This window comes from Thunnus albacares, chromosome 2 (assembly GCF_914725855.1).
Source record: "Thunnus albacares chromosome 2, fThuAlb1.1, whole genome shotgun sequence".
Lineage (NCBI taxonomy): Eukaryota > Metazoa > Chordata > Actinopteri > Scombriformes > Scombridae > Thunnus > Thunnus albacares.
Genome location: NC_058107.1, coordinates 15419361 through 15443358, shown reverse-complemented (window position 1 = coordinate 15443358; position 23998 = coordinate 15419361). Strand labels below are relative to the sequence as shown.

Sequence of the window (23998 nt, the reverse complement as noted above, 5' to 3'; positions counted from 1 at the left end):
TGTTTCGTCTCCTGATATTCAGAGAAAAACATGGCAGCTGTGTTTAAATTGTTTGTTTGTGCATGGACCGAAATCTAATTTCTTATTTTGTCCCACATTTCAACAAAATACGATGCTATAAAGATAAATATGTAGTATGTTATGTATTTCTAGATATGTCATCATTGTGTTTCTATGTATTACCACAACATATGTGTACATTAGAATGGATTCAAGAGACAATCAATGTCTTCCATACATTTTACATGAGAATAACTTGTGATTTTATTTGTATAGTTCTTTGTAAAAACAAGCCTTAACTATCAAATATCGTCAAACTGAAAATATGAATAAGGACAATCAAAAACAAGAAGACACAGCAAGATGAGAAAAGAAATATAACAATACTCATCAATAAAGACAATTAACGCCTCGTCATACACACGTGTTATGTATTCTGTCACATAAACACACTTCAGTTTGCAGACTGGACTCAAATTCACCTAAATTGCTGAATTTGGGGAAGTGAAAGAGACACATAACGGTTGACCAAATAAAGACTTAAAGGTGTCCTAACGCGGACAAACATGTCTTCATTATTAAAACAACTTAAAAAAATCTCAAATAAAGGAAGCAAGGTTACACCAATTACTGTAAATGCACATCGCTTCTTCAGAGAGAATAATGTTTCTTGGAGGAAGCCTACTGACTAATAGTCTATTATGCAATGACTCATATCACAGGTGATTCAGAACCAAATTATACAGATTGTTTTCATTTTGCAGCAACAAAACGTAAAAACCAATGTTTTATGTCACTGAGACTTTACTGGGTCCTCTTTAAATGTCTGTTGCTGCTGTAGAATTGAAATTAATAGTGTGTTTGCAGATAATATATAATTGTGTGAGACATTTCCTGCAGTCACAGAATATCTTCTAAAGAAGAATAACATGAAGTATTAAAAGCCACAATGAATTCGCATTTTGAAAGTATCTTGCTTCCTTAATTTATTATGAGGTTATACTGGATGTTGACATAAAAAAAACAAAGGGAGGGTTTGGGAGTATCCGTTATGTTGAGGAGACAGTTTTATTTGACAAAGTGCAACATTTAATTTTATATTAAATAACATTTTTTGTATTATTGTGACATGAAACCCTTGAATGTTAGATGGTCAAACTGTAGACATACAACAAATTTGCTGCTAAAATGTCATTATTTAGCATAAAAAAGTGGTTTAGACCGGAGTCACACAAGCATGTAGCTTTGACTCATATCAGCTTTTAGCTGAACTACAATTGCACATGTAAATGAAGGCTTTGAGACTGACTGTTAGATTTAAGACTTCATTTTTAAGGAAGAGATAAAGCACCACTTCTTTAAAAAGCAGTTTCAACTGGCCATTGCCCGAAAGATATTAGTTAAAAATAAATGCCAGGACAATGCAGAAGCAGCTTTTTCCACTAGAGCTGAATGGCAAGCGGGTAAAAAAACGGTCAGTTATTTCCTTACTACCAGTCATGAGTCAGAGGGAGTTGTCAAAGATGTTCTGTACCAATGACCTTGGAAAGGACCGGGTTCCTTTCAACAGAACCTCTGGATTTCATATTTGTTTAAAAAAAAAGAAAGTTGCCCTATATCATTTTCCATTTTCCTTCAGCTGTCCTACACTCAGTAAAATGACACAGATCTCGTGATAAAAACACTGAGAGGCAATGAAACTGCACTCGACACTATCCACATTTCCTCCACATGTTTTTGATCTTATTTGAAAAGGGGGATGCCCTATTCCTCCATCTGTTGCGGATAGAGTATGACATTTCAAAATGATTAACATTTAAATGTCAAAATAACCAAATATTTTCTAACTGTCCAAATTTCAGAGGGATTTTTTTTTTTGTTTTGTTTGATAGATAAAAAACAAGTTTTTGTTTTGATTTTTCAGAAATTGATTGTCATGACGATCAACATGAAATTCTGCAAAAATGTAAGAAACGTGACATTAAAATGTTCATAAACCTCCCATATGAATGTCTTGACTGATACATTAATAACATTATATATGTGACACCATTGGTTACTTTTGAGTATTCACTTGGAAAATTAAGTATTCAACCCAGATTAAATCTCTGATTCACTTTTACTGTGTAGACAAAGTGAGACTTCTAATAATTTAATGCCTAAATTAAAAACTAACCGGCAGAGATAGGGCATGTGGTGAGTTTTGAACTTCTGCAATAATGTAGACATAGTTTATGTCATATGTGAGACTTAACAGGTAATTTATTATAATTCCACTGAATTATGACGATGTTTTGCAGAACTCTTAACTACACTATCACTTGCAGCCGACAACAAATGTGAAGATGATGAGCAAAAACATCGGTTGTAAGATCGAGAAAATCCCCAGCTATTCATTTCAGACTTTCACTGACATAAACATATGAGGTTGAGGTGAGGGCAGCACAATGTAAATGAGAGCGTGTGGAGAAAATATTGTGAATCCAACACAGAAAAGATTTCCTGTCTGAAGTGAGTCACTATCCTGGGAACAATCTGCAAAGCTGTAACTGGCACATAAGATTCCAGTCAGTGTGAGAAAGCAGCAGGGGCTCTCACTATTTACATGGATATAAACAAACTTACTGAAGAACATTTTTTAATAATTTAAAGCAGAGATGTAAAACATTCTTGGCAGTGTGAGACACTATTTTTATCTCTGACTTTCTAAATGGGGTGGGTGTAAGTGGAAATGATCCTGAAACCTGACCTCAGATAACTGAAGCTAATATTAAAATAACACGGAAAGCAATTTCAATCAAAATTTAATGTGAGCTGAAAGTGAATATTTGGGTTGAATGTCATGTTGGGAAGAGGCGTTAAAATACACTATTCCTGCTATTATTAAAATGACATATTACTGCAGAGGGACTTTCGTGACGCACTGTAAATGTACACTGAACACACACAGGTCTAAAATTTCTCAATCTGATTGAAATGTGTTTGTTCTTGAACAATATTTAGCAGAAAAGTGTGACTTGTACAATGTGTGATTTGTGACAAATGTGTCCCATCACCTGCCTGATATGTAAGTATATGGTTATACACTATATATAAATGTATATAAATAAATACTTCATGTAGAGAGGACAGTAAACCCAAACATAAGAAATGTGATATGGACAAAACAAGTAAGGTGATACTAGATATATTCTTTTTGCTTGTGTATACATTTTAACAAAATAATTTACTGAAGACAATCATTTATCACGTGTACCTTTCTGTATTCAACCAAACAAAGACTTAACTGAAGGATGTGGGAGAGGTAAGATCTGATTTTTCATGTGAAAATGAAACCTATGCATTAGAGGTGAATTCCCCAGCTGTTGCCTCATTCCAGGAAACTGATCGTAGTGCACATACTGACTCTATGTATACGTCTGAGTTCCTGTTAGACCTCTAAAAATCCCTCATTTCAATCATCTCTTCAATGTGTGCAGCTCGTGCTGTGCTCGACCTATTTGAGAAGACATGACGACAAAGCTTGTTTATTTCTTTTATTATGAAGACTGTCTGTGCATTACTATATACTCTGGAAAAACAAAACATGAATAGTGCAGTGGATACATGATGCCCTTTTCAATTCATGATCAATTAGATTTTTTTTTTCCTTTTTGTCAACTGACCATAAAGCTTTAAAAAGAAAGAATTTTATTCCAAGATAAAAACAGTGAACTTGCATAATGTCTGCTGTCAAATAGTCCAAATGTTTCAGCTAAATGTCACCAAGTGCTTTTTTAGAGGGGATCACTTCCTCTCATTATGGCACCATAATATCACATATTAGAATTCTGTTATGCACTCAAACTCAACCTCAGACCAGCGAGATCCCAAAAAAAAAAAAAAAAAGAAGAAGAAGAAAAAATATGTTTGTTTCTTTCTCTTCAGCTTGTCACTGAAAAAGTTAAGTATGTTGAAATGATTTGGTCCAGATGAAGAGGGAATTGTGGGAAGCAAGGAATGAAAACAACCATTTTATAGTCACAGTTAAAAGGTAAATTTAACCGTTTTATGCACTCTTCACTAAAGTCGACCACTCAGAGCAGAGCAAACGATGTTTTTTTTTTGTTTTTTTTTTAAATATTCACTTCAACCACAGTCAGATCAGTACTAAAACATGGTTTGAAATTCACACAGGATGCAAGTTCAATCACATTAAAAAAAAAAAATTCAGTCCTCTGGTAAAGAAAGGCAAAAACAAGGCAAAAGATTATACTGTAGCTGGTACCGCCATCTTTGATTTTTTTTCCTGAAATGCACAGGATCGATTGCTACAATAAGTAACAATAAAATTATACCTGAAATAGAACTGAAGTCACTTTGTAAGGAATGTGAACTTGAAGTGCTATTAATGCTCACAATTGAATTTAACATTAACGAAGGCTGATTTTGCACTGTATCACATTTAAAGGTAAGGAGGTTTTTTGGGGGGGGGGGGATTTTCGTTAGCCTAGGGGTTTCTCACAAATCCCTAAACTATGCCATCAACTGCTTACAACATCAACGTTTTAATAGAACTGTTTTCTTGAAATGAGGATAGGCTTCTGGCCCACGATTACCAGCTGTTCATTGGTCCATGATGTGGAGGATCATTTGCTCCGTTTCAGCCTGATCACTTGAGTGTGAGGACTGACTGCGCCGTGTGTTGTTTTACTTGCAGAGGTCCTCTGTGGCTGCCAGTGTGGTGATCTCGGGGAAGAGTGCCGGGCTAGATGAGCTCAACGTAATTGGCTGGGAACATTCCGAAATGACCGTCTGGGCCATAGCCTCGCCACCAGCCCTCATCTATCATCTCGATCCCGGTGATGATGTTGTCGGGGTCGAATGAGATCTCTGTGTCGTCAGCTGGAGGAGGAGAAGAGCAGAGTCTCAGGAACATCACTTAGCTCGTGTATGTTATTACACAGTTTTTGAATTTTCTCAAGCAGCGGTTTAATAAAACTTAAATGCCAACACTGCCGACATTATAACCAACCAACTGCTTGAAATCGAACTGAAATTAGAATTTTTATTTTCTGTGCACAGTAAATTAGTGTTTGCTTTGACTTGTGTGCCAAGTTGGTCGTTGGAGGTTGCTGGTGTCCACCCTCCGAATTCAAACTTAACAACATGGTGGATCCTTGCGAATGTTAAATATTGTAAAGGGACAAACATCTTAAATTGCTAATGGTTGATAGGTAAGTATATGCAGGCTTGTTGCACCACAGAAACTGACAGCATGTCTCTCAGCAGAAACCATTTTCACTATGTCAGAAAATGAGGAAATTAAATATGCAAAATAGTTGCAGTATTAGTAACTTAACTGTTGCTGCTCTGGAAAAAATATTTTGTTATATTTAAAATATGAATCAATTCCAATCCTGTTTCAGGACATAGTGCTTACTTCCTCAGTGAGAATATTCATATATGTGGTTATAGCAGAGCATATATGTTTCACTTTTCTTCTTGCTAATGTCTGAGTGTACTGTGAAAAACTACAACCAGTGTTGTTTTTTTAATAAATACTATAAGGTCCAAAATTATGCGAAAAATGCATAGCTACAAATTTTCTTGGGGTAAACTCCAAACCCTCTGACTATGTTGAGGGATTTCATTCTTTGACATTTATTTACAGCTATCTGGGCCTCCAGAGTTCTTCTGGTGTCAAAAGCTCCTGTAAATGATCACACATGGCTCGATGAACATGAATAAACCTATCTAGAGCAATTCTTAAGTACTTTTAAGTTATTTCACTGCTGGTGAGTGCAAATATGGGTCCTGGCAATGTGGGTTCTGCATACGCACAAGTTTATATTTCCTTACAGACACAAAAAAAAATTGAAGTGTGACTTTAACACTCCTGACAGTGACGTGACCTTCTACATATCAGTCCATTTGTGATCAAAAACCTACCAGCCTGGTAGTCATACAAGGCCCTGGCACAGATGCCTCTGTCTGACGTCTCCTCAGCGGTCACATCATAAGAGTTATTCTCCTCCACCTGGGAAAGAAACGAGGTTAAGTTGTGCTTCAGGATTATTTTAAACAGTCATTGCATTTCCTGCTGTAAGGTAAGTAAACAACCACCTGAGCTGGCTCTTCATAAGCTGGCTCCGGGACGTAGGAGTTGGCAGCTGGTTCCTCCTCTGAAAAGAGAGATTACTGTCAGTCTGATTGTGTCATTTAAAGCCGTCTATCCACCAGCAGGTGGCAGCAGCAGCTGATTCCTAACAGCACAGTTTGGCTGGAGGGAATATGTGCAGATGACAAATAACAGCATTTTTTAATAAGAAGCAGATGGGAGGGTTGGAAAGCTGATGTGCGTGAAATGAGCCCCACCTTTCCACTGTTCCTGGGGGGCCGCCTCCTGCTCATCATACTCACACCTGGACTGTCCATCATCCACATCTGGCTCTTACCACCCAAAACACAAGCACAGACATGCATGTACACAGAGGAACACATCCACAAGTCCATGCAGGTTGAAAACCACCACCAGTCTTAAGGCAAAAGGACATTCTTGGCATGTTCACACGAGACGTAAAAAAAAAATTATAATCTGGAAATATGTCTTAGAAAACAGAGAGTACATCGAGTGGAATGACTCATAGTGAAACTCATGATTATAAAAGGCGTATGAAGATGATGACGCACAGGAACAACATAGAGAAATGAAGCATGGAGCTTTTGGTTAAGTATGGGATTGTCACCCGACACATTGTGTATGCATTCTTTGTGTGTTCATGTGTGTGTGTGTGTGTGTGTGTAAGCTCACACCTGTGGCGCGGACAGGAGAGGCGGAGCCTGCGGGCACAGGAGAAGCTTGGCGCTGAGGTGAGCTGGCTCGCTCAGTTTCATACACTTGCTTAGACAGAAAAGGGCTTTGCAGACGCCCTGAGCAGAGACACACATGGATGCAAAATGGAGAGAAAAAAAAAAAAAAAAAAGAGCAGACAGAAGAAGAGAAGACACCATGATGGAGACAAAGTGTTAAAGTATGACTGGGAGACAACTAGACAGTCTGATGGAAAGCTCCAAAGTAGGATGGCGCTGGGAGAAGGCAATTTCCTCCAGAAAAAAAAAAAAAAAAATCACCAGTTTGAACCTACCACTACCTGAGAGTGAGGCTAAGAGAGCGTTGCAGTAACACAGGAGAGGATGTGACATTTACAGGCAACAGGTTTATATGGAGAGGTGTACATAGGGGTGATACCTGGCTGTGGGCTAGCAGGGGCAGCGGCGGGGACGTCCGAGTCGCTGGGAGTGATTCCCCTCTCTCTCTGCTTAAACATCTCTCTGGGGTTTACAGCACGCTGAGAGATGAGAGAAGCCGCCTCCTACAGCAAAGAAATGGAATAAGATGTGCAAATACGGCTACAGTTTATTAAGAAAGTAGTGGCAAGTGTTACCGAGAAAAACGACAAAAATGTTGACCTGTGCATTCTGAAAAAAGAAAAAGAGAAAGTAGAAATCATGTGATGAAGACGGAAAGACAGATGTATTAAGTTGAGCTTCAAAAGATTAAAAAAAGGCTCGTCTTCGTCTTGAGACAGGCGAGAAAAAGGAAAAGTAGTTTGGCCAAAGGAGAGCGCTTTCAGGAAGGTGAACTCACGTTGGCCTTTTCCACAGATTCACCTCGCTTGACTGCTTTCCTCTGGGCTGCCTGGTTCTCCTCCTGCTCCTCCTGATGATGTCAATATTAAATTTGGCACTGCTGACGTTAGCTACCTTCCTGGCTTAAGTGTTTACAAGATCTGTGCACTACTGTGACTTATTTAACGATCAACACAACCACTGTAAAAGCGGGTAACAGTAAATATGAAAAGTTAATTCCACAGCAATCCGCATCTGTTCCTTAAGTTTCTGCCAGGTAGATTCACAGCTTAAGCCCGTTTACTTAAAGTGTAATCTTGTCAGACAACTGGACAGCGAGAGACACTCACCCGATTTAGCTTCTCCTGCTCTTTAGTCGCAGCGTCCTGCTGCTGCTGGTACTTCCTATTAAACAAATGGCAGTTTAAAGACAGAGGTAACTTAATTTAAACCTTTGAACAGTTGCTACTGAAAACTGCTCCCTACCATTGTGCAATTTCCTTCTGTTGCTACCTACTTTTGTTCATCGATTTGATTGGCCCTCTCCTTGTCCCTTTTGTCCCTCTGTGCTGCCTCCTTGGCCTCTCTGTCTTTCCTCTCTCTCTCCAGCTGCTGGCGCTCCTCATCTGCCTTGCGTCGCTCCTCTTGGCGACGTCTCTCCTCTTCTTTCTGAAATGCAGGGGGGGAAAAAAAAAAACATTGGCTTGCTTTTTCATGGTAATTATTGTGACAAAGAAGCCTGATTTCCAATTCTCTCTAAATACAACAGTGAGGCGATGAGCTCATGGTTACATTCTTGATGTAGAAACATTACCTGCCTTGTGTTTTTATGTAGGATTTTAAGAGAAATAGCAATATGGCTCAAATGGTTCAAAAACATTTTACATAAAAATAACCATTTCTTTTTCAAAGGGAGTGATTTTTAGAAGATGTTTATGGCTCTCTTCACTCTGTCTCAAGAGGTGAAGCTGTAGTCTGCATTAGCTTATAGCAAGTTCAGGAGCCTACAGTACCTCTGCCTGTGCCCAGAAGTTGTCTTTATTGGTCTTTCGGATTTCTGACATAGCATTGGTCTTCTGGTACACTGAGCCCTACAGGGAGGAAAAGACATGATTGTGTAAACATGACAACACAATATTACATAATCAATAAAGTACAGTGGGGTCCAACTACCTGAACTGTTTGTTAGTGCAATCTATCTGAACCTAATCCGACTCTCTTCTCTGCTGTTACTTGCTGGTCATTAATCACTCAATAGCTAAAAATGAAAACTATTAGCTTTTTTGAGTGATGCTCTTGTGAGAATGAGGTCTTCTGTTGGTCGGGTTGTCTTGTGTTAGACTACACACTCTGTTAAAATGCTAACACATTATGTGCCTGATGTATTTTTAACAACTAACCACAGACATGAACCGATTTCTTACTCTCATAAAGAGAGCGTGACAGAAAGAGGAAAGAGAAAAACCAAAAGCATTGTATTTAGGTCACCGATGTAGGCCAGAATATTCTAATATTTCTGCTTTCAAGTGTGCGTTTGAAAAGTTGTTTTCAGTTGTAGAAAATGTGAACGACTGTAACGGATGAATTTCGAGTTTATTCACATAGGTATGGACGTGTTTTGAGATTAAACCCTCTGCTTATCATTCTAGAATGAAAGACAAGCAGGCGGCAGGGTACAAGGTGGGAATGAGTGTCCACTACAGGCGATGCATACCACAGGACCCTGAGGACCGCTGTCCTGGAAGCGGCTGGGAGCTTCTTTGTGGAAGCTGTAGTTGGCTCCGGAGGCTTTGGCCACTTTTTGCATGATTGCCTCAGGTTCCACATCCTCCTCTGCTCTGGCGTTAATTGTGACGTGGGCCCCCTGCAACGCCATGAAATCACAGTTCATTTTAATACTCAGGCAAAGAGGGAAACACTTAGAGTTGTTATCTTGGTTCATGCGTGCACCACCCAGTAATTTGTTGACATGTTCTGTTTGCTGGTATGATATGAATGACTAAACTCCTACAAAGCTACTTCATTATTCTACAAATGCCTGCAGCATGATGTGTGGTGTTTTCTTTACATTTCTTTATTTTATGTCCTGCTCAAAGCTATCATTAACATGCGATGCAGTGCATAAGCATCTGTAAACAGACTGTAGTAGAAATTCAAATGCATATTTAAAACGAGGACTTTGAAACAAGTGCAGTGTTACCTTCAGAAAATTTGCCATGGAGCTAACATGATTTGCACATATTCCTTTCCGGGCGTCCTTCACTCCCTCTCCGGTCTGAAACACAAAGAATTATTCTACCTCCGTTTGGCTACAAGGTCAAGAATGGCCACAACAAAAGAGGACAAACAAATGTAAAGTAGTGGAGTAGTGTCGCACTAACCCAGTTGATGAGGACATATTTAGGGAGGCCAGAGTTTGGATCCTGAACCCGGCAGAAAGCATACATCACTTTCCCACTGTTCAGTTCCTCAACCAGCTCCTCCAGTCCTCCATCTGATACATAAACATTGTGGAAAAGTCAAATGGTTACTGTGGTCGGTTGTGTAACTGGGAACATTTTTTCCCCTTACAAATGATGGGTTGAGAAAGCAGAGGCAGGCATTTCCTTTGTGCTGATATTCCAGTGCTGCGGCCGTATGCTGACGATGAAATTCCTGCACACATTTGATAATGTCGCACTGAGATGATGAAAACTTGATAACAATATGTGCGTAGTTACTCACCTCCCTTTTCTGCCAAGCGGATATCATTACTGTTTCCCTCGTAGGTAAACAAGGCCCTGAGGAGAATACCAGATTAAGGATATTAAAATACCAGCTAAGAACAGATCACACAGACAGAGAAGATTTTGTTCCAAAAGTTGATACGCACCATTTCACACCAAACCAAACAATGGATGTTTTGTAAACACGCTTTAAGCAACCTTCACCCTTCAGCCCTCTTGTCACAGGATACATTTCACATAAGTAGGGACATAAGGTAATGTAAATACCGCTGCAGTTTAAATTCCATTTTAAAAACAGCAGGGGCAGGCAGTTGTGTGCTCCCGCAGCAGTTAAGATTTCACTGACTTTTCTCTGCTATTCAATGTCCAATAAAAATAACTAGAAGTTATAGCAGCACTACACAAACTGAATCCTTTGTTAATTCTGCGGCATTTCCTGTGGGAAAAGCACATTTCCCTCTCTTTCTTTGTCATTTTCATTAACACGAAAGCATCTGAAGAAGTCATTACTTCTGTGCTCTTTAAGCGGACATTAAGTATGACCACATGATGTCTGGGTTTGGGTTAGATGTGGGTCAAAGAGAGTTTTACTAGGCACTTAATAGCACGAAAATGCTAGACAATCATATCAAACAAAAGATGATGCAGACACACAGAGAGGCTTTAAAATGTACCAGGTTTGAGTAAGTTGTCTACTGTAGTCCATTCTATACAGATGTTGTTATGCTCACACTCTATGAATTGGACAGTTTTGGTGCATGTAAATGGAGCAAACACTCCCATCTTGGTAACTTAAGAGGCAGATCATATATTGATTTTAAGTTTCTTGAAAAATGGTCGTCAACATTACAAATGTTGTTTGGTTACAAATGTGATAACTACATATAGGACACTTTCCTGAAAATGTTGACCATCTAAAAAGGATTTACTTCTTTACAACACCTTTACAGAATGAATCCTCTATATTCTTCACGCTGAATGATGAATTCTGGGTTATTATGATTTTCTTCTTATGATGGATATTTAGAATGATGATTTTCACGATTATTTTCCACTGAAAACTTGTAATGTGTAATGAACATTTGTAAAAACAAGGAAAAATTCAGGTGGTTTTGTTTGATCCTAAAATGTGATACTGTGTGTGAGAAACACTGTAATCAGTGATAACTGCTGACTATTAGGAGATAAAGCTATACTTTATTGGGACACAGAAGACTTAGTTATTATAACAAATAATGTCTGAGGCCTTTGAGTCCCATTTCATATAGAACAAACAAATGTTTTTATTATTTAGCCTCAGATCAGTACTACACAGTAGAATCATCATTTGGCCTGCTCTCATACAGACACTTCATTCATGAGATCTGCTTGTATGTTGTCACACACTGTAATCAACAATGATAATCACTTTTCATATTACAGGGACAACTACACTCTATTTGGGATGTCAATTTCAGACCACAAATATATCTTAATGTTTGCAGAACTAAACCACATACTGGAACACATACTCACTGTCAGATTTGGTGGCCTTATAAAGGCATTTGCCTCTGATCAGTACCATAGATACGGTGCATCATCGCAGGACTAAGCAAGTGAAACTTGCTCATACTGAAACTGGATGATGCAAGGTAACTTCTTCACACTTCTTTTACCATAACTATAACTAAAAATGACTTTCATTATCAATTAATCTGACAATTATTTCCTCGATTAATCATTTTGTCTATAAAATATCAGTTACAATTTCCCACAGCCCAAAGTTATGTATTCAAATTGCTTGTTTTGTTTGACCAACAGTCCAAACCAAAGATATTCAATTTATCATCACATATGAAACAGAGACGAATCAAGTCGTCACATTTGAGATGCTGAAAACAACACATATTTGGTGCTTTTGCAAGAAAAATATCCAGTGATTAATCAACCATCAAAATAGTTGCTGATTCATTTACTGTTAATCATTGCAGCTCTAATCTTTTCTTTTACTTGTCAGCACCATTTCAGAAGAAAATATACAGTTAGAGCAAACTATTAACTAGAGCTGAACCTTAAAAAAAACAGAAGGATGACAAACATTCACAGGAGTCATTTTCAGAGTGATTATGAGGCCAGCAGAATCTCTCGGTAATTGCTCTTTGAGATTAATTAATTAAGGTCACCATTAAACACCGCAGCTGTCATCAACAGGTTTAATTTTAACCTCAACACCAGCACAGACACTACTGTAATGTTAGGTAACATAGAGGAAGTTCATAGATTTTGCTTTCACATATCGGTCTTACTTAAATTACTTCCCATCTTACCAGGAAGTGGGGGAGGTGGCGTTAGCTCGCAACTTTCAATTTTCAATTTAATAGCAGACACACAAAAAAATGCATGCAAAGCATAGAGATACATGCTTAGCCTGTTGGGTGTTGACTGTAACTTACCTTAGTTTTACTAGCTCTACAGTTAGCCCATTTAACATTTAGTAACGTTACACGTCAGATTGACAATACAAGTGAGAAAGCTAAAACTCTACACGATGTTGACTTTAAATATCAATTAATTTAGGTAGCAGAATATCTACTTAGGCTAACAAAGTGCCAGTATGTCACAGGTTAAGTGTATCTAACGTTAAGTTACCTTTATCGATAACTTAGTTGACGACAGACTGGCACAATGCTAACCAACACTGCAGCTAATGTAATGTCTGCTACACAAGGCTCACACCGTTTTTTTTAACAAGCTGCTCCTTACCAGTTAGTGTTGGACTTTTCGTCTACCACTTCTTTATATGCAGCTGTTAATGCAGGGCCATTTTTGCTGAGGTTAACTGCCATGGTTATCTTGAGTAACAGCTAGCCAGCTAGCTATCCGGGATGCGCCCTTCCTACTGGGAGGAGTGGCGATGATGCTGACTTTCAGCTGTGCAGGAAGCTAGTTTAGCTAGTGGCTACATCTCAGCCAGGGCGTCATTACGTGTGGGCAGTCCGAGGCTTGTTTGCGTTATTTGAAACGCGACTACGAATCAGATCGCTGAATACTAAATATGTTAAAATGCACCAAACTCTGAGATTAAACGAAAGTTCGTTATGTAAAAAGGATGTGTTTTCTGCACCGCAAACACCCCTCAGTGAGTTGAGGAATCACCCTGAAGTGCAACGCTCACAGACATGCAGAGGCCCCATTACACACCAAAGAGCAACTTTGTAACGCATTTTTGTTGATTTTATGTGGAGACACAAAATGTTCTAGTCAGCCTCAGTCCATGTACAGGGTCATTATAGTTCTTTGTTATTTATCTCCTCCTTATACACCATCAATAAACTACTGGCTCAGGCTCACATCGACCTCAATTACCGCTTTCATTACTCAAAAAGAAGAAATGATTGAAGACAACGGTAAACCAAGATGAGCTTTATTCATATGTAATGACAAAGTCAATAATAGTTATCTTGTGTAGGTTATGTGAGGAGATGTGGATGTTTTGTGGTGACAGTTCAAGCACACAAGTTCCAAACCTTAAGATGCATGAAGGCTGGTCCTGCATTCACACAAAGCCAGGCTGAAATTTTCAACAAAAAATATTGGTACTTTTCAAGCAGGTTTCCATGTCTACTGATGAGATGAGTCACCCATTAGGGGATACAGCCCTGATAGCAAATTTACAGTTTATGACACGTTCTCTCTATATACAAAATGAGGGTTAAGGCTAAAATTTTAGTCAGAGGTGTTAGGCAGATGAATTGTAACGAAATCCCTGATATCTGGCAAATGGCTGTGAGAAGGTTCTCCAGAGTGCAAAGCATGCCAAGCTGCCTATATAGACTCTATTGAGCACACTGGACAAAGGAAGTCAATGATAGCATCAGTCACATGATGAATTGAGGCTGCATTCAGTCATACAGTTGGAAGATATCCGGCTTTTAAATAAATAGCCAGATGAACAAACAACAATGTACACAAAGTTTGAACTAGGACTATTACACACAAATCATTTTCAATTGTGGTCTGGCAGCAAGAAGACTTAAGCTGCATTTATAGGATATATTTTTAAACCCTTATAGTATATATTGTATTTCAGGACAACTTGTTTTGAAGACATTTTTCTCTACAGCAGCTAACAATGAAAAACTGTATTCGGTGCCTAAACCATGATGTTAATTCTACAATCAAAGTTTCTAATTTTTCATGCTTTGCTATGAACCTTTTTGGATGATTTCAAATAGTGCCTTAATAGCAAAATTTTTTCCCCTTTACACCATCAAATAATTCCCTTTTTATTGGCAGCATAAGCACATTATGATTTAAAAAAATCATAGCATATCCTAACTACTTTATCCAACAATCACAATGGATTATATTAAAACTAATATTACTTTATGACACATCACAATCATGTTCAATTCTGGTGACATGAATGAAAAAAAAACAGCCTAAAACTAAAGCTTTCAAAGACACAATACAAAATGTCAAAAATGTATCGCCCAGACAAACCGTTTTACTGTCAGTGTAGGTTATTTATCACAAAACAAAACAAACCTTTGCCGACCTAATAATGACTATGAACATAAAGAAATGCTAAAAAAACAAAAAAAGAAAAAAAAAGCTTCACATCACCTGATACTTAAAGCAGATGAAACTGTCATGGCAAGTTACTGTATTTATTCACCTCGAGTAACTAGATGCACATGACTTCAAATTACTGGGTTCTGCAAAATGTCAAGTCTGTTTTGTTTAACTTCCCATTTTGAGTATAAATGTCAAACAGCTGTAACCAAAGGCCATTTCATTTTTAGAAAAACAGTAGCATGTACATGCATCGTTTGAAAGCCGTTCACATCCAGGTGTTGTTCAAAAAATGAATGGAAATGGTGGTGAAATGAACTCAAGAGGGATATTGAAAACAGCCCTCTCTCTGACATGACAGTACTTCTAGGACAGCATATTTTCGTGCAACACAGGATATCAGGGCCTATATGCATGAGGAACCTCAGGAGTGCTTAACTGTCTTTGATCAAGTTGCCTCTTCAGAAATTGTGAGCTAATTTTTTTTATGTGAACAAACAAGTGAACTTAGATCAGTACTATTTTAGAGGCCTGTGATATGGGCCCTGGTCATTTTTCTCACCATGGGTCACTGCTTATAAAGGCTGATGATATGGCTAGATACCTGAGTAACTGTACTGAGGAGGTGGCACACAGCGTAGCTATGTGCCAAGGAGTAGCTATGTTCATAGCTAGACAACAAGGAACAAGTCATACAACAGTAGTATTTGTGCACTATGCCACCAGCCATGGATGGTTACTTACACAGGATATAAGGGCAATGACAGCATGTGTGAGAAAAACGGGAGGTGACATTCACCCTATGGAGCCCGACAACAGTGAGGCGAAGGCCAGCTATCCAGTGTCTTAAAAAAAAACACTAAATACTGTTGCATTTCCAAATGCAGTGGGTGATATAGACCAATCCTTCTTTACATCTTTCACATTGTTTCGGGGTAGAGACAGCATGTGCCAACAGATCAGCGGCTGGTAATGGCACTGTACCATATTGTGTTGAACAGGGAACACTCTGTCTCAATTGCACGTAGACCGTTTGAAAATAATAACACATAAAGGCCACTAAATACATGGAAATACAGTAATACAAGACATCCAGTGGGATACAGACAGTACCTCTGAAATGAAGGGAGAGCCAATCTCCTAAATCAATCAAACATTTTGCTTTTGAGTAGCACAATGATATGACTGACAGTGAAAATGATGCGTATGAATTAGCAACAATGATGATAATGATGGTGATAATCACAATAGCTGGAGTTAACAGTTTCAAGTCTGAGTGTGGCGGTATGAACTGTCAAGAGTTTCCGGTATTCCATATGGGAGTGCTTTTAGGAGCCCATCAGGTCCTGCTCAGCAGATCCATACAAGTCATGAAGGACAGCACATGGTAGCAGCTCAGCACATGGAAAGCCAGGTGGCACTGTACCTCATTGTAACGCTTCCTTCTCCAAAAGTTGGGCTGTTGTTTAGTTTTTTTTCCTCTGTTGCTCATTTGCCTCAAGTTACAAATCAAACATGTTTCTTTTGTTCTCCTTATTTATTTTGATTTCCCTGGCACTCTCACATTGCATACTTCTGTGTCCATTCTCTTGCTAATTTGTTGTACCTGTAAAACACAAGCAAAGTTTGGAAAAGGTCTCAAGAACTTTATCTCCAAAAATAATGAGTCACTGTATCAAAGTTGAGAGATGCAGTAGATGCATTCTTGTTTTACACTCACTTTTCCCTGTCAGCCTTGTACGTATGGGCGATCTCTGGTACCAGTGGGTCGTCCGGGTTTGGATCACAAAGAAGAGAGCAGATAGACAATAATACTGTGAAGAAATAAATCAGAGAAGTAATTAGATTACATTAACAGAAACTTTTTTTTTTACATTTGAACTTGACACTTAAGACCTGCCCAAGTACACAATAGGGCTTTGTGGTCTTATAACATTTTTAAAATGTCTGTTGCATCCCTTTACCTTTTGATACTGTAAGTGCAGGTGACCATTGTGATCTCAGTATATCCAGACAAATACTCCCATTGCTGTTGATATTAGGATGGTAAATTTTTGTTGTAAATGCAACCTGTGACAAAAACAGAGAAAGAATGTTTTAATTTCCCAGTGAAGCTTATCATGTTTGCCAGAGTACAATGAACAAATGAAAAATGAGTTTCATTGAGTTGAGATGCGTTATTGCCTCGTTATGTGACACCCAAGACAGAGCCTTACTCACTTTTGGTGGTTTGAAGGGATAATCTGTTGGGAAGTGAATGGTGAGGAAAAACACTCCACTCTGATATGGGCTGTCACTCTATTGAAGTAAAAATAGAAGCAAGTTAAATTCTGTTGACGGCAATAGTTTTTTTTAATGCACATTTCAATAGGGTTAAAATACAGTTTCACTTACCGGCCCCATTATTGTTGCCTGCCAATGAAACACTGAAAAAAAAAAAAAACACCAATAAATAAATAAACAGACAACAAAAAAACATTGCATCAGTGCATTTTTCCACCTAAATGATTAATAATGTCTTTACTACATACATTTTTATATAGATGGCAACTCCTGTTGCACAAATATATTTATACAAAGAAATACTCATAAACTAATGCAGCAATACTCTAAAAACTTCTTACAATCATCTCCAACTGGTCCAGCAGAGCACTGAGCTGGTGGGTCCCTCTGCAGGTCTGACAGCTCCTAAAGGCAAAATGATCACATCATGAAATAGCCTTGAATTTACTGGTCAGGATTCATAATGCCTTTACTACATGCATTTTTATTTTAATGCCAACTCCTGTTGCACAAACATATCAACAGATTGGTTGTTAGGTACATGTAGGACTTGAACCTAATCAGTACACTGTATGTTAAAATGATGGATAAAGGATGAATTGAGAGAGAAGTATAGCTTTGTGACAGACTCCTGTCTCTTTGAAACCTCACTGGGGCTTATTCCATACAATGTTTGTCTTTATGTAAAATGGGCTATCTTAACTTTTTGGGGGATTCTGCCCCAAATTTGCACCAGGTTGTAATTACTGACAGTCTTTTCAGTGGCAGCCATGTCTGCTGTACAGTCATGATCTGAGGCTTTTGACATGTAAATGGTGGCTTTGGGATATCTGACTTCATAAACACTTTAGTCATCAATCCATGATGGCTAAAGATATTGATTACAAAATTTACAAAGCACAATAGGACAAATCAAATATTATCTACAGAAATAAAAAAGGAATAAACTAAAATGTAAAATTCCCATTCATTATATCAACAATAAATGTTAAATGGCCAAACTCCATTATATACTATTCAAATGCAAACATAAACATAAACAGATGCTTAAATAGAAATTAGGGCCGTTATTTAACATCTCTTTATAGGAAGCCTATCTATTCTGTTATATAAATACACACCTTGGCCTGTTCCAGTGCCCCATTTGCCTTTCCATATATGGCAACACTGACACTTGGGTTCAATTTTGGCAACCAGCATGCAGCTGTCATTCAGCCACTAAACACATCACTGGCCATACTCTTTGTGACCAAAAACAAAAATTAAGACAACTAACAAGCAGAGAATTTAAAGGCAAATCCTGTACATGTCAACCTATCAAACCAAGGTGCTAGCCTAGCGCAGCTCTGCGGGATGACTGACATACTTAACCTAAGTCACATTTACATGAAGTGCTGATAAGCAGCTGCAATTAGGAAAAACTTTTCAAAATGCTAACCACAATCAAAAAAAGTAGCTGTCAGAATGATGGAGCTGTTAAAGTAGATTAGTTATTGATAGCTAGCGTTACTGTAGCAATGCACCAACAGGGCCACCAGTGGTTAGCTCGTCTTTGTTTGTGAATTACTCTTAAAACGAGCACAAAAAGAAAGCAAAATACGGCTAATTCGAGCATCAGAAAAGGCCACACAGTAGTATTGTGTCCACAGAGGCTCCCACACTCAGGTGAATGTGTCAAATGGGAGGTATGGCTGACACATGAAAGAAATATACACTCACCTTCTGAATTCTTTTCAACGCCATTGCTTCAATGGCTGTGCTAGATAGCCTGTCAGCTAACAGTTAGCTCCGCACACATACAATTTAGGTTGTGTGGCCGCGTACTTCCAAATCACACTTAGAATCAGAAAATCACGTCTAACATAAAACAGGCTTGGGGCTTTTGGTTTCCAGTATAACTTATGAGTCAAAAAGTTTGATGAATCTAGGTCTTTCTTTAGCCTGTAACAGAATAGCCGAGATATTTTGCTGTCTCTCCTATCATTCCTACTCCTCTTGGTGCCCTGGAAGACAGATTTTGGTAATATCGCGAGAGTTGTCTTGCATCAACAACTCGGTAATTATTACTTCCATGGTTGTAGTTCAAAATAGTGAACTGTTGTGAAAATGCAGAACAGCTTTTAGTCCCGTGGGGCTCACAAACTAAAATCACATTACCTTCAGTTATAGGAACAAATGTTAACTAACAAAAAAATTCTACAAAATCACTATATGATACCTCCTATGTGATCTAAATTTAATGTCATAACACTGAACCAGAACTCCATAACAAGTAAACTGCATCCTGTAGACCTATATTTTGACTGTGGCTATCAAATCTGTGTCTTCTGTTTGCCAACATTATTAGATTCTACAGTAGACTGATATTTATTGTATGCCTACATATTAAAAACAAAACAAAACAAGAAATTAGATAATAATTATCATTATTATTATTATCATCACAAGCCTTATGATCAAGTTCACAGCACTAGAAGTAAGAGGACAGTGTGATAACAACAAGGTAATAGGCTATATGACTTCATCCATACAATGTAGATTCAACACAATAACTGAGGCCAGGTGACCACAAGATGTCACTATTTGAAAAGAACAAAATGACACAAGCAAATCATGGCTAGAATAGAGTATGTGCAGCTTTGACTTTCAGATTCACAATGTAATTTATCAAATTGCATGTTGCATGCTCAGACTCAGTTAATGTATTTAAATAGTATTGTTTTCGAATGAATGTGTCCAAGTGCAAAAACGCATAACAATGGAGCAGCAAAGTACTATGAAGCCAAACGTGTATTATTCACACGTACACAAGAAGAAAGAAAAAGACTATAGAATTGCTCATTCAATACTCAATCATTGCAAAGGCATATTCATCTGAGTCAGCTGTGTGCTCCGGTTTCTGCGCAGCCTTGTCTTGCAAAGCCTCATGAGCTTCCCTTTATATGTCTTAAACAAGGGTGAAAAAAGAGCTCTCATTATTTTAGTGAGTATGTATGAATGGGTCGCAGTGTTCATTCTTCTTAAATGGCTGATTCAGTGTCAGGTTGAGGATCCTATCGTCAATGTGACACTGAGAGGGACCATTTTCCTTTGGAAAGCTGAAGATTCCTTCAGATAATATCTTATTGTTTGCTCATCTCTGTGCTCTCAATGACCTGCCTGTCCTCAGGGCCTCCCTGTAATCAGATTCAGCCAGCAGCAGAGGTAGCAGTTTGGGTCTTATGCAGCAGGGGCCTTGTGTTCGAAGTTTGTCTACTTGGAGAGGCCATTTATCAGCATGAGGTTTTCAGACACAGTCAAGCCCACACTTTGTTGGCTTAAAGCCTCAGTCACAAAGCCTCCCACAGTCACCCTACTGTAGTTTCTTCTGAAATCTCAAATCACATTGGCTTGCTTTCTACGGTGCACTTTAACCTATAGGGTTTGTAGTTGACTGAGACACTAGTGAGCCCCTTAGTTACGAGGTGCACTCTACCTTGTAAGCGTTCAAAGCAATAAGCAAGACATGTCTTTGTTTCTATAAGGCAACATATCACTGACCTGTATGGGGAATTTCCCACCTATACCCAGAAGTTGAGTTTTTAGTTTCAAGACTGGTGCCCCAAGTTCCAAATTGATGTATGAGCCAAGGTGTGAATGTGTCAGAACTGGGATGATATGGGTGGGGGTAGGAGCTTAGTTGACCTGTCTCATGAGGAATATTGCCTATAGTGCTGTTATTTGAAACCATGGACTCAGCAGACTCCAGTGATCTGTCTTTTTGGTCACATGAATCATCATTAGTAGAAGTTCCATTGTATAACAGAAAGCATTTTACTTATTGTGGCAATTATACTAAAGCTGTGTCTGAGCTTATTCCTCTCAATGGCACTTTTCCCATGGTTGCCATGACAAACCACATATGCTTACTGTCATTTTCAAAATTAACTTAAATGGGTCTTGCAAATGTCTGAATTATCCAATAAAAGCACAACCAATTAATGTTGAGCACAAGCTAGGCTCACAGTCCCCAGAGGTGTTCTACCTTCGGTCAGTGTATTAGCTTTCTGAGGGCTCTCTTATGGAACAAAGATCCATTGTTCCCACATACTAAGAGATATTTGTTCACTCCTTGTATCAATGGTCTTGATTTGATTATACACTCAGGCAATATGTGCAAGCAGTGCTCATGTTTGCAGTGAAGTCAGCACTCTGCACAATCAAATAATTCTTGAGCTAAGCAACTGGAAAAAAGGTCATTATGTATGGAGCAATCAGTGTTTCATGGCTCATTTCCTTAGCTGTGATTTGATTTTGCTTGTCAGTGTTAAGGTGGCCTTTAACCTAGAAAATCTCGATAAAATCTCAAAGGTCCAATATGAGAACTCTCAGTAGCCTCCCACTGTCTTCTTCATGGTCTTGGACATTAAAACAAGCTGGTGCACGCCTGCATTTGCTTGTTTGTTTTTTGGCTTACAAGGTTTACATGATGCAATCATATAAACATTTATAGCTTCAAGGATGTGCTTATTAACTGGCATTATATGCTTTAAGTGGGGCTGTAGTGAACTTTGTAGGTTTTATTGGCCTAATTGCATAGCTGGTTAAGGATGTCTCATTTACAAGCAGGGATTCTAGCACAAAAATAAGACTGGAAAGGCTAGATTAGCTGTTTAAGATGACAGGCTGAGTGATACTTGTTTGCTGCATAACAATTTTTAAAGGTTCTAAAAGTTTTAAAAGGATGATGAAGAAAGAATCAAAATTCTTAAGGAGAATACAAAAAAACTTTCAAGGGGTTGCGTTTCTTAAACATAACCCCTTGAAAGGTAGTTCAATCTATGCCAGTGCGTCAGATTTTGAAGATGCCCCAACATGTTTAAAGATGTATAAAAATATTCAGAAATTAATAACTTGTGTCTGAAATTTTTTTTTTCCACAAAAAATTAAATTAGCCAGTTAAAAAATTCTTAAAATTACAACTACCTCTACCGTCTCTCTCATTGAAAAAAATCCAGAATCTCCAAATATGCAAATAGTTTTTGTTTCAAAAATTGAAGTGCTGGACAGAAGATGGCTTACTTCAGTGAAAGGTCCATTCTCAGAATGTGCACCGGAGGTGTCAGTTCTCTGCATCACACTTGTAACCCTGATTAGTTTCCAAACAAATTTCACAAAATCATTTCGTACATTAATGTCTTAAACTCTAATGCACAGTGAAGCTCAAATATCCAAGTGAAGTAACAATAAACAAAACACATGTTTTTGCATTTAACATCCTAATTGTAAAATTATAAAAGTAACTTAGCCATCAGAGACATGTAGTGAATTAAATGTGGAAAATGCACCTCTGAAATGTACATAGGTAAAAGACTAAAGTATCACAGAATGGAAAAACTCAGGTAAGAGCGGTACCTCAAACTGCACTTATATAAAGTTCTTCTTCAAACATTCTTACTCTTGGATTAAAAGAAAATGACTTAACATTGTTGTTTTTACAACAGCAAGTATGAGTCATTGATTCAACATCTCCAAAATGATTCCTATTATTCTTCTATGATTATTAAGATTTAATGTCTCTCTCGAGAGAGCAGAGAATGAGATCTGATCCAGTCCCATGTGTCTATCAACTCTGATCCACCCTTATCACATGTGCATCATGTGGAGCACAGGCACAAAACCACACATATAGTCATAAAGAACCAGTAATCCTTCGGGGTTAAGCACTTAAAGAGCAATCCCCACGGCCCTCTGTGTCTCACTGTTGCACCACAGTTCTGGCACAGTGATTGACAGCTCTGGAAACTGTTTTACTGTGCTGCTCTTGCAATGAGTAGTCTCCAGAGCCTAGGTAATAACTAGTCTGGAGTGTTGACTAATACATTTAGTGGTGACTCTCCGTAATCAAATGTGTTCCAGCTGTTTGAGCTCTGATGACAAATTCAGTTTTTCCCAGTTTGCTGAGCTTCCTTGAGAGACAAAGGAGGGATTTCCTCTGTAACAGACAGGCAGTGGCAGCACCAACAAATGGCTTGGTACTGTTATCAAATAGAAAGTCTGACTAAATATAAACTTATCTTCTGCAGCTCGAGCCTGTGCAGACATGAAGGAGAAAGCAACAGTTGAATGAAACAATGTGTGTGTATTTTCAGTGTCTTGGGACATGTAGAACGAGAGCAGATTCATGTAACAAAAATAATAAAAGACGTAAAAACTGTCCCTTTAGTCGCAGCATATGGTAATATTTTTGAGCTAGGGGAAAGGGAAATGTCCTTGTTATCTATTGTTACAGCCAAAACACACACGCACTTACACACATGTGCACCCTCTTCTTTACTAGGATCCAGATGATATGGGAGATTGAACTGATGTTCAGTGGTACTTAAGCAGCCACCTGTTGTTTGACATGATTTTACTGCACAGAGGTGTGTGTTAGTGTCTGTGATTGTGTGTGTGTTTGTGTGAGTGTGTGTGTGTGAAAGTAAGTGACTAGGGCACTGGGGGGCTGTCCATCCTGCTGCACAATAAACAGTTTGTTTCCCAGGAGCACCCCTCATGTTCCTGTTGTTGGCTCCATCGCTGCTCACTGGGAAACGTCCTGGCCTCTATTGTCCAGGAGGTCGGGGGTCACAGGATGCTCCTAAAGGCCCAAAAGGGGAGGTAAGAGGTTGGATGTGAGTCATGATAAAGAGCCCCCGCCCCCTCCTACACACACACACACACACACATGCACCCCTTAAAAAACAAAACATTCAAATTGCTTCTTTTTCTCCTCTCTTGTCACACCGTCTTTTACTCGAAGTCCCAGTCATCATCAAGAGGTTGAGGAAATGAAATCAGGACAA

General features: G+C 38.5%; 2 protein-coding genes across 4 annotated transcripts; both read right to left on the bottom strand.

Annotated features, from left to right (window-relative positions):
- Window positions 1-3522: 3522 nt before the first annotated feature.
- dbnlb (drebrin-like b) lies at window positions 3523-13439 on the bottom strand. Of its 3 annotated transcripts, XM_044367947.1 has the most exons (15): window positions 13080-13434; window positions 10336-10391; window positions 9993-10105; window positions 9812-9886; window positions 9326-9475; window positions 8625-8702; window positions 8129-8280; window positions 7962-8016; window positions 7631-7702; window positions 7232-7355; window positions 6796-6912; window positions 6358-6432; window positions 6106-6164; window positions 5932-6019; window positions 3523-4884 (listed from the first exon to the last, which is right to left on the bottom strand). In XM_044367947.1, exons 1-15 carry the CDS (start codon window positions 13160-13162, stop codon window positions 4748-4750), a joined length of 1434 nt encoding a protein of 477 aa, XP_044223882.1. In that variant the 5' UTR covers window positions 13163-13434; the 3' UTR covers window positions 3523-4747. The 3 variants fall into 3 exon arrangements, with proteins under 3 accessions (XP_044223882.1, XP_044223891.1, XP_044223900.1); XM_044367956.1 differs by lacking the exon at window positions 7631-7702 and having other exon boundaries at window positions 13080-13439; XM_044367965.1 differs by lacking the exon at window positions 6796-6912 and having other exon boundaries at window positions 13080-13433.
- Window positions 13440-13723: 284 nt separating this feature from the next.
- Window positions 13724-19201, bottom strand: ube2d4 (ubiquitin-conjugating enzyme E2D 4 (putative)). The gene is made up of 7 exons (XM_044367978.1): window positions 18894-19201; window positions 17516-17579; window positions 17286-17317; window positions 17112-17189; window positions 16856-16961; window positions 16612-16705; window positions 13724-16497 (listed from the first exon to the last, which is right to left on the bottom strand). The coding sequence occupies exons 1-7, from the start codon at window positions 18915-18917 to the stop codon at window positions 16452-16454; spliced, it is 444 nt and encodes a 147-aa protein (XP_044223913.1). The 5' UTR covers window positions 18918-19201; the 3' UTR covers window positions 13724-16451.
- Between the last annotated feature and the right edge of the window lie 4797 nt (window positions 19202-23998).

Coding starts and splice junctions, on each gene's coding strand:
- dbnlb (XM_044367947.1), bottom strand. CDS start 13,162: ATGGCAGTTAACCTCAGCAAAAATGGCCCTGCATTAACAGCTGCATAT. Junction 8,703..9,325: donor GCGGTCCTCAGGGTCCTGTG/GTATGCATCGCC, acceptor TCCTCCCTGTAG/GGCTCAGTGTACCAGAAGAC. Junction 6,020..6,105: donor CTTATGAAGAGCCAGCTCAG/GTGGTTGTTTAC, acceptor TTTCTTTCCCAG/GTGGAGGAGAATAACTCTTA.
- ube2d4 (XM_044367978.1), bottom strand. CDS start 18,917: ATGGCGTTGAAAAGAATTCAGAAG. Junction 17,580..18,893: donor CGTTGAAAAGAATTCAGAAG/GTGAGTGTATAT, acceptor TTTTGCCTTTAG/GAGCTGTCAGACCTGCAGAG. Junction 17,318..17,515: donor TGGACCAGTTGGAGATGATT/GTAAGAAGTTTT, acceptor TTTTTTTTTCAG/TGTTTCATTGGCAGGCAACA.